The sequence below is a fragment of the Nesoenas mayeri genome (assembly GCF_963082525.1).
Source record: "Nesoenas mayeri genome assembly, chromosome: 1".
Classification (NCBI taxonomy): domain Eukaryota; kingdom Metazoa; phylum Chordata; class Aves; order Columbiformes; family Columbidae; genus Nesoenas; species Nesoenas mayeri.
In genome coordinates this window covers 87,851,525-87,862,419 of record NC_137541.1, presented here as the reverse complement: position 1 = coordinate 87,862,419, position 10,895 = coordinate 87,851,525, and the positions used below count along the sequence as shown (strand labels likewise).

Below are 10,895 nucleotides of genomic sequence, written 5' to 3'. Positions count from 1 at the left end.
GCTCATCATGTTTGGTCAGGGTCTTGTGAACACATTTAACAGAAGACTAGGTATTTGCTACAGCTGCAAAGATAGTGCCAGCAATCTAGGATTTCTGCTGTCAGGAACATCAGATCTGCAGTCCTGGGTCAGACCAGCCTATTGGACACCAGGTCATGAGATTGCAGCTCTCTTTGTCTTCCAGCACTTCCCTGGTCCTTTGGATCACTCATTGCCCTAGCTGGGCTGCTTGGGCTGGGCGGGCAACAATACTGGTAAAACTTTGGGAATGTTTTTACAAGTTTCTGCCTCACTGTCTGCACCTGGTATCACATGTTTGTAAGAAAATATCTCAATTTTCAGTTGGTAAAAATAAAGGTTTCAAGGTCTAATGCTTGCATGGAAAAATTGAAAACATGAACCCTAAGGTTAAAAAAAAAAAAAAGACAAAACTGTCCAGTGTTTACTTTTCATATCTTGCAAATTTAAATCAATATCATAAATCTGTTAGCACCTCAGTCCCATTTGTTAATGCTTAACAGGGGAGATGGAGGGAAGCACAGAGAAGTCTCACCAGCCACAAGCACAGGAAAGGGAGAAGACCTGTGATCCTCCTGGGAGATGGCTGTGTGGGGAGCAAAAGGAGGGAATCTGCAGGGCCAATGTGAGAGCAACCAGACCACAAGAGCGCTCGTAGCCCTTTAAAAACAGCAGAAGACAAAGGGTACTTTATTTGCTCACATAAGGTAGGAAGCAAAAAAGTCTCCTCCACATGTGGTGGTGAAGATTCAAGGCTCGGTAGCTGTGGGCTGTAACAACTCACACTGCCTGTGGATCATCATTTTGGTGGGTTTATAGCATGTTCAGCAGCAAGTTTCCAAGCAGTTTAGAAATTCAATCAAAAGCCCTGAAATACTGTTGCTTCCCTAAATGCATGCAGAGCCTGAATGAATGCAGAGCCAAAGAGCTCAGCTCCAATGCTGTGTCGCAAGCAATCATGCTGCTGACAAGGTGGTGCTTGATTTAACCACCTGATAGCTAAACAAAGTTAGTGCTACACAAACAGTACAAAGTTTACTGTGGGATTGAGCTTTAATCTCTGGTCGTTGTTTATTGACTTGAGAAAAAAGCAGCTACTCAGTGAAGAGACCTCCTCTACATCCTGTCTGCGGGTGAACCTGAAGGAAAGAGTCGCACCTCCTGCAGCTTCTCTGAAACCCAAAGTAAGTCTGAACTGAGTCCTGACTTTGGAGACAATGAGAATTGGGCCTCGGTTGTTTAGAAGTCCCATTTATTCTGCCATGAGAGTACTTGATTTATCTTTTTGGGCTTGCTGGCTTTGACTTTTCGAACAGTTGGAAAAGCATAAGTCTTGATACGTGGTTTATGGTATATCATGATTTATGATATATGAAGACACATGCTATCAGCAGTGATTGATGTTTTGAAGGCATACAGAGAGGGCTTGGGATACTTTACCACCTCCTACCTAAGGCCTGTCAGAGGAGACAAAATGATACTCCAGAAATCAGGCAACATTTCTTCTTCCACTACCAATGAGTCCCTCATCTGGGGCTCTTTCCTAGCAGAGAGAATTATGAGTCCTAATTTTCAAGAGTATACACAGACACCTCAGTCAGTGAGACATATCCATGTCTGCAGTTTGACAGGTTGGATCTGCGTACATAACCTATGTGTTTGTCTGTGCCAGAAATGTTACAACATCAGACACATGGGACTGGTTTTGGTGAAGCTTGCAACCCCTGCTAATCTGTGGTGGGAGGCTAATCCTGAAAACTAGGATACTTACTTCTTCCTGTACATTTTTAGAAAACCTAGACCAAACCACAGCTGTTTTAAAACTTCTTGTTTTCATTTAGCTTGCAAAATGCCTATTCTAATCAGAGCTGCAGAAGTAATTGCAACAAATGATTTAGCAAATTGATTTTGTCTGTGTTTTGTGCATGTTTCCTCGCACACCAACCTAGTGTACTAAAACATTAATTTGCATAGTTTTTAGTCCTGGCTGGTTCAAAAGCAAGTAAAGTGTAGGCATGTGCTAGGCAGCATTTATGTTGGTTTGATTAGACATCTGGGTCACACAATGTCACTTCTGTTCCCTGAAAGATTGAGGGTAGTTCTTAGAAATATGTTTCATGTTGTAGAATTTGCTTTTTGCCAGTGTTTTCTCATAGTTTGTCCAAATTTTGTATGCGCTTTTTTTAAGCACGTATCAATGATGCAGTATGCAATGTGAACACACAGAAGATATTTGTTACAAAAGAGAAATGAAGATCTGTAGAAAATAAGTTGGTTTTCTGCACCACTGGCCTTAACAGTGACTGGTTCTCAGATGTTTACAATGTGTTCATGCTGGAGCAGGTTAGATGTAGACTCCATATTTACTTGCTTGCAGATTTTATGAGCTTTAATTTAGGCACTGCATTCCGTAACTAATGATTCAGTCAGAGAGCCATCCTAATGGGTAATCCAGAAATGATGTTCTGGGACAACCTTTGAGGAGAATTAGTGGAACAAATAACCCAGCTAGTTTTAAGATGGAATTTATGACAGAATTACACAATTGCTGTTTCTTAAAATAGCAGAGGACCTAAAATGTCCTCTTCAGGCCTCTGTTTAAGACAGAATAAAGAGAGGCAGAGAGATGCAACTTCTACCCACTCTTATGGCTGCATCTGCAAGTTTTCCTTGTACTAGGTGAGAGGATGAATGCCAAGATAAACAGAGACAACCTCTTAGCAACTCTTCTACAAGAGAGATGGGTCCAAGGTTTGCATTAAGTGACATTAGAGCCCCTGAAAGAGAGAATGACAGTTCAGGGAACTAATTTCCTCTCCATGTTATTCTGTGCTTCAAGGTTCCCAGAGCCTCTCTTGGCAATGGCTATGGTGTGTCTCTCAGACTTCGAAACTTATGCTAAAAAGTATTTACCGAAGATGGCTTGGGATTTTTTTGCAGCTGGAGCAGATGACTGTTGCACTCGAGATGAAAACATACTGGCATATAAAAGGTAACGGGAGGAGGAAATGATGGATGTTGCACTGCAAACTTTTAAACTATGCTTTTGTGCAAGCACATGGACTCCACAAGCAAATGTTCCTTACACCTTGCCCCTTCAAAGTGGTCCCCAAGCAAAATGCACTTACTTGAATGACATACACTGTATGCTCTGATGCTAGCCTCAATACGACACAGATTGCATGAGGCATAAGGGATGCTGAGGGTCTAGGCAAATAATTGGTATGGTACAGTACAGTATGGTGTGGAATGGTATGGTGTGGCATGGTATGGTGTGGTGTGGTGTGGTATGGTATGGTGTGGTGTGGTATGGTATGGTATGGTATGGTATGGTATGGTATGGTATGGTATGGTACGGTATGGTACAGTACAGTATGGTGTGGCGTGGTACGGTATGGTGTGGCGTGGTACGATATGGCATGGCATGGCATGGCATGGCATGGCATGGCATGGCATTGTATGGTGTGGCACGGTATGGTACGGTATGGTACGGTACAGTACGGTATGGTACGGTACGGTATGGTATGGTATGGTATGGTATGGTATGGTATGGTATGGTATGGTGTGGTATAACAGGAAAGGGGATGAGTGGCTATAATAGAATGAGATGCAACGCGGAGGATGTGGTGAACAGCAGGAAGTCCTTGTGTAAGCAGTATGGGATTCGGGAACATGCTGCAGAGAGTGAGGGCAGGCACATTGTACAGTGAGGACAGACGTACGAATGGTAGAGTGGAAGGCAGCAACTTGGGACTGTGAGGTGGGCAGTGGGAGAACAAGAGCTGGTGAGCTGAGGTGGGAAATGCAGAAATGATGTACTGTGGCTAGCAAGCAGGAGCATGGGACTAAAGAAAAATGGAAGTGGCTGAACTGCTGGCTGAATTGACCTTTAAAAGCAAAGAGGAAGGTTGAAGAGTCTTATATGCTCTTTATTGGCTCAGATTCCTGCACTGCGATAGGTAAATGAAAACCTGGTTTCCATGAAACTTTAGAAAAGTCACTGAATAGCTACCATCCTGAAAGGTTTATTTTGCCTTACAGAATACATTTCCGGCCACGTATGCTGCGGGATGTATCCATGATGAACATTAGCACTAAGCTCCTGGGGACTGAAATCAGCTTTCCTGTAGGAATTGCCCCTACCGGCTTCCACCAGCTAGCATGGCCTGATGGAGAGAAAAGCACAGCCAGAGGTAGTCTTCTGCTTTTTTGCCATGTAGCAAGAAGGGGGGTTGTAGAAAACCTCAAAAAGCTGTTAGGATGATTTCAAGCATGACTGAGAAAAATCTTCAGGCTTGAAGAAGCAAACTCCTTTCCCCCTTTCTGACACCCCTTTTTGTGGATGACCCATGTGGGGCTGGTGACACAGAGTACATGGGAAGCCTTATAGACATCGCTTTACTTCTCCAACTACCACTATTATGAGATCAGCCCTGTGGAGGCTGCTGCAAAGTTAGAGAGACGGTAAACACATTTCTGACATACACCAAGAACCAGACGGGGTCCTTAGTGACGTGGGCTCTAGAGATGACATAAAAGTGGTGGATGGGACTCAGCCTGTGAATTCCTTGTTACAAGTAAAAACAGTGTCTCTCTTGGAGAAAAGCATAATCTCTCTCTTCCCAAACCCCATGGTGGGTTTGGAGAGCTGATCCCTGGAAACATCTTTTTTTCCTATGTCTCTTTCTGTGTACACCGAGTGCACTTAACAGTGCATTCCTGCGAGGACACAATAATAAAGTTCCTGCTTTAAAAAAAAAAAAAAGTTGCAAAATGAAAGTACCTCTTGATAAATTACCCCTTTCTTTCCTGCTTTCTTAACTACGATCCTACAGCAGTGCATGGTAAATGCAGCCATTTTTAAACCAGGGAGTATATTTGCCAATCAGTAAAGTGCCATGTTTGGTAGGATACAAATAAAACAGGGGTTCAGGTATTTTCTGCAAATTGTATATAAAAAACTTCTGTACCTGGTGTCTGGTGGGACCATTGAAATTGCCTTGATTCTGATTGTTTTCCAATATCTCCCAAAGCGGCCAAAGCGATGAACACCTGTTACATTGCCAGTACGTACTCCACCTGCACACTGGAGGAGATCTCTGCAGCTGCCCCCGGTGGCCTCCGATGGTTCCAGCTCTACATCCACCGCAACAGGGCGGTTTCCCAGCAATTGGTCCAACAGGCAGAGGCTTTGGGTTTCCAGGGCCTCGTCCTCACCGCGGATCTGCCCTACACGGGCAAAAGACGTGATGATGTCCGCAATGGTTTCCGCCTTCCTCCCCACATGAAACTGAAGAACTTGGAAGGAGCCTTTGAGGTTTGTAAAATGATCCCATCCTTTCATTCATGGCACTGACGTGTACCACATGAGACAAAAATCACCGGGTAGCTGCTGTTTTGGCATCTGCTGTACCCAGGGCGTATCTTCTCCTCTTCTGGTTCTGCAGCGTCCTGGCTTGACCTCCCACCAGCCTGGGCTCTGGATTCAAAATTCCAGTCCAGCTGCCTTGGAGACACTGATCTCCATCCCAATTGTAATTGTTCTCCTCTGGAGACATGTGCTTTCAGGAGCTGATGAATATGTCTGTTAACATGTTTAATTAATCTGTCCTAGGGCAGAGAAAGACTTCAAGGGGCCTCTGTATTGTTACAGCTCAGATGAAGTTTCCTTCTGTCCTATGGCTATAGGGAGATGACCGCTCCGAGTATGGACTGCCACCCAACAGTCTTGATCCTTCGGTCACCTGGAATGATATCTACTGGCTGCGGAGCTTGACCCACCTGCCCATCATCATCAAAGGCATCTTGACGAAAGAAGATGCAGAGCTGGCAGTGAGACATGGAGTTCAGGGAATTATTGTGTCCAATCATGGTGGAAGGCAACTGGATGGAGGACCTGCCACTGTAAGTTAGAAAACTTATGTCCCAAAAGCATTTATTGCATGCACATTGGTGCTAGCCTGGATATCTCTATGCTTGTCTTTGTATATAAGCTTCTGGTGGCCTTTTGTGTTCATTGCATGGCTGTGGATCTGTACAGATGTACTTTAGCTTTAAACTGGTAAGATGCATGTTTTGGCATGGGCTGCCCACTGAAGTATTGTCACAGCTTCTTGAGAGGGTTCTGTAAGCAGCACTGAGCCCACATAACTGCAGATGAAGTACTGGCTAAGTCAGTAAATTTTTCTGCCTATGTCTTCACTAGCTGGGGCAGTGGCACATGTACTCTTTGCGTACTGCAGCAAAAATAAAATGAAGCTCTTGAACCAAAAATCTACAAATGAGAACATAAAATATTCTCATTGTTCACATCTGCCAAAACATGCACAAACAATGCAGCTAGATTTAGCGAGAGGTCTGTTTGCATATTTAAAGACTCAAGTCTAAATAGGAATTTATTGACTTTCATGAGCCAGGGAAAGGATAACTTATCTGGAGAAAAATTCAGTCGCTTTTTAGTCTGTACAAAGAAATCACAGGTTGTTTGGACACATGTATATTTCACTGGCTCAATTTAGCTTCTGTCAGTTTTTCCAATTGTTCTTATTTTACAGTTCTGCATTGCATAATATCTTACAGACTTTATTTTCTCTGTTTTCCTCTGAAAAGTAGAAGTAGGTACCAGGGAACTCCATTCTGTTATATGTCAAGGCTGACATATAACATGAATTAAAAATTTTAATCTAAATGCTAAGGACATAATAATAGAAATGGGATTCACATTAAACTGCTCTTCTACCTTATGAGTTTCTTTACATACACAGACAAACCAGTAGATACCTAGTTCAGCTCTGCTACTCCTCTGGTATCAAGCCTGACAGCAGAAGGTATTTTCCCTGCTCTTGGTGAGCTACTCTTGGAAAATTTCAGCCTGAAAATTTTCAGTCTGAAATTCTGGAAAAAATGTTGGCCAATTAGAAAAAAACTACTTAGTAATCTTAATTAGAGTTGATCTACTTTTAAAAAAGATGAAAAGAAAGGAAAAGAATATAAGAGACTGCAGAAAGAGACCTTGGGTTTTGCTGCAAAGGAGGGTTAATTAGGCCTAGTGCAATGTCCTGCCACTGGTTATACTGGACCAGAGCCAGTGTCTCCGGGTGGTGCTGCCAGGCACTACCAGCCTGACACTGCGCTGTGCTCCACAGAAGAGACCTTAGGGAATCAGGGGGCTTAGTCTGGAGGAAATGATACATGGACTGCACTACATAGCAAATTAAATCCTTCATAGATGCTTTAGGAGGTTTGAGGAGGCTTTAGACAGGCAATCACCAAGATAAGGTTGAAATGTAATTTCAGGTAATTTGGACAGCAGCAGTTTTTACGAACATTTGTGTCATTCATCGTCTCAAATGAAAGATATTAACGACAATAATTTCAATTGAAATTTATTTTAAAAATCTTTCAGAAAGCAACTGCAAATATAATTTTTTCGCTTATCAGAACTACTAGCAAAGAATATCAGTATAAACAAAGCACTAGAAATTGGAATTAACTATCTGGCAAACAGAAGAGGGAGCTGCACTTTATTCTGCAGCTTTTGGTGCCAAGCTATTGGTGATGAATTGTCACATTTCATTTCAAGAAGGTGTGCTATCGAAGCATTTCATCCCTGCTTGTCACTTTGGAATGTTTCCTCTTTCTCTTGGAATCAAAAGCTGACCTCAAGGTGAGAGTGGCTGTTTCTTTACAGATTGATGCTCTGGTTGAGGTTGTGGAGGCAGTACAAGGCAGCGTTGAAGTTTATTTGGATGGTGGAATACGAAAAGGAAGTGATGTATTAAAAGCACTGGCACTGGGAGCAAAATGTGTCTTTATTGGAAGACCAGCTTTATGGGGTCTGGCTTACAAGGTGAGTAAGAAGCTTTGAATTTGTATGTCCACTTCTCGTACCCTGTTGCTGTTATTTAAAAGTCACAGACAGTTTTCACCATTGAAGAATCTTACCCATTATTTTGGCTTTGTTTTTCTGAATTCTAAGTGGAAACACCCCAAATTGAATCAAAACCAGGCATTTTCTATGGTTTTAAAATACCACTGAATTTTACAATTTCAAACAAAATTTTGAAGCTGATAACATTTTTTCGTGGGACCTGATCTCTTGGTGTTACAGTTTGATTCTAAAATACTATAAGACTCAGGACCATCAGCACTTTTCAAAATTAGAGGCGGGCTTACTTGCCAGAAAGGTGAGTCTGACAATTTTATTTGCTGTCAGTTTACTTGGAGACCTATGGTTTTGATACAGCAGTTTCATAGAGTTCTTATGAATTCTTCGGAAATATATATAGAACTCCATCCCACTGATGTCTGAAACATTTTGGACAAAACTGAGCACAACCATGTCCTGTAGGTGCCTGAGTGTGCTGCTGCCATCTCAATTCCAGCTTTGCTGCTTCTTAACTACTAGCACATTTCTATGATCCAGTCACGAATTAGACCTCTGATGCAGAAGGTTAACATCATATAATTAAAATTAAAATTAAAATGTAATTATACCAGTTGCTTGCTTTGCTAAATTTTTGCCTTTTAGCCTCTGGATTGGAGCCTTCAAGCTCTTCTCTAGAAGAAAAAAAAAAAAAATATATATGGTCTAGAAACATTTCCTATCTTTTAAATGAGACTCCTGTCCGACAGTGTGATTGCTGTGGATTCCAGTAGCTAGGCTTTAAGCAAGAAATCACCTGAATCTTCTAAGAAACCTGGAAGAGTTGGCAGCACTGCTTCTGTTGCTGGTAAACACATAAAAAGCACCTAACAGGAAAAGGGTGTTGCTTTGAGTTGCCTGCATTTTTTCCACAATGCAAACAGGAAGGAGTGGGGATTATTTTAGTTCAGCTGTGCTTCGGTATTATATTCCATAGAGTGTCCCTAAAGTTGTATCTCAGTGGCATTGCCCTAGCATACAAGAAAGGAAGGGCATGAACAAGCACTTCTATTGTCTGCACCTGAAGCGTTCTTCATTGCAAGAAATAAAAACAAAAATTAAGAGAAAAAAGAAAAAGTCCTCCAACATTTTACAGTGAGATCAAAATCAAACGTATGTTGAGCTCCTTGGTGTCACTTGCTTGGAGGAAAACAAACTGTACTATTTTTGAAGGCTGAGTCTGGTATGTCAGTAAACTAAAGTTTTTGAAGCTGTACCATACATAAAACTCTCATTACTTCATAAAATACTGTCAGCATTGTAAAGCTTGACATTTTAAAACAAGCCCATTGGTGGGGGTTAACTGAAAGCTAAGAAAAAAACAGCTAGAAAATGTCAGATGTGAAAAACAGCTTTGTTTTCTTTCCCTGTTCAGATGTATCACAAAAGGAAAAGAATCTAAAATCAATCTGTGATGAACTGAGCGTATCCATAATATAATCTTAAGCATTCCTCTGTATGAGAGACTGGAATTGGCAGGGGCCTGAGGGACTGTCCCAGCTGTCAGAGTGCAAGCATCCTGCGGCATTGCTCTGTGCCAGGGCTCCTTTTACCCTGACTGCTTTCTTTGTTGGAGCAGGGTGAAGAAGGTCTGCAAGATGTTTTGAGAATTTTGCAGGATGAGTTTCGTTTGTCAATGGCCTTAGCTGGTAAGTGCTGTGCAGGTTGTTTGTAATCAGTGATACAGAGGTTTCTGCGTGCGAGCCATCTAAAATCAGAAGCCTGGTGGGTGGGTCACAAAAAGGGAATCCATGTGAGATGTGCTGGGTCTAGTTGCTATATTTAAAGTGGTTCTTTGCTTCCTGTGAAACCACTTGGCATTTCAGGTGCCATTACCAATGAAGATTGCAAGGAGGAAGTTAAGGCAGCCTTCTGACCTAATTAAAGAGATGCAAAATTCCTGAATATAGCTGAGCAAAACATGGAATTTCTATTCTGCTGAGAACTGCAGCATATGTTTTCTAATATTTAATTTAATGCTTACTAAGGTAAATCACAAGCAATTTTTTTGCTGCATGAAAGGTTCAGAGAGAATGCATGCAGAATTTTTCTCTGTGTATTAGAGAACACAGTCTGTTGGTGCAGGTTCAAATCTCTGTATGCCACATGCTTTAAAAGCCTCCAAGTCTTCTCCAGGCTTTTACTGTTGCTCCTCATTCTGCGTTTCTCACTTCTGCTCCTGCCCACAGCTGCTGTGTGTGACCCCCTCCCTGCACAGCCCAGTGCGAACTCCAGTTTCACGCATGAACAAGTATCACATACAGGTCCAGTGCAGAAGTACTTAGACACATTGGGCTTATCCCACTTCAGATCACATTTTAAAGATTTTCATGCTCTAGCAACCATGAACTCAAGTGGACAGCAACTCTGACTGGGAGAATGGAACTGAAATCCCGATGAGCATTTCTTAACAGGCTGGGGTTTTTTATTACTTTTTCAGCTAGTAAAGATTCCTACAAGTTCTTTTTCAAGGAGTCTCTCACACTTCTTCACATGCAAAAGGACACTGAACCCAGCAAGAGTAGCAGGTTGGGACATTTTTGGCAGAGCTGTGAAATTCCACCCAGATTTGACCAAATGAAACAGTAATGCAAATCTCCACCTGCAGTCACTTGGCACATGGCAATCTCTGTGTCTTTTCTGTCTGCTTTCCACTTCTCTCTGAATCAGATGGCTCCCTGCTCAGCTTGTAACAAACATCCTTTTTTTTTCTTTTTTGTGTTTCTAACTCTTCTTGTGTAGGAAGCCCAGTGCCTAATCTCAAGGCTGAAGAAACTATTGAGGAGTAGGGCTCCTGAGAGTGAGCTGCTGAAGTACCAACCTATCCCTGCATGGCTCATACAAGACTAGACCATGATTCAGAGAGAGAAGTCTCCTTCTCTGGAGACATTCAAAACCCACCTGGACATGTTCCTGTGCAACCTCACCTAGGCGTTCCTCCTCCAGCAGGGGG

At 42.3% G+C, this 10,895-nt stretch overlaps 1 protein-coding gene across 1 annotated transcript; it reads left to right on the top strand.

Moving 5' to 3' along the window:
* Positions 1–2,879: 2,879 nt before the first annotated feature.
* Positions 2,880–10,895, top strand: HAO2 (hydroxyacid oxidase 2; the record flags this gene model as incomplete). Its single annotated transcript, XM_080345058.1, has 7 exons — positions 2,880–3,010; positions 4,060–4,211; positions 5,052–5,335; positions 5,707–5,922; positions 7,709–7,867; positions 9,522–9,591; positions 10,685–10,895. The coding sequence occupies 7 exons, from the start codon at positions 2,880–2,882 to the stop codon at positions 10,729–10,731; spliced, it is 1,059 nt and encodes a 352-aa protein (XP_080201184.1). The 3' UTR covers positions 10,732–10,895.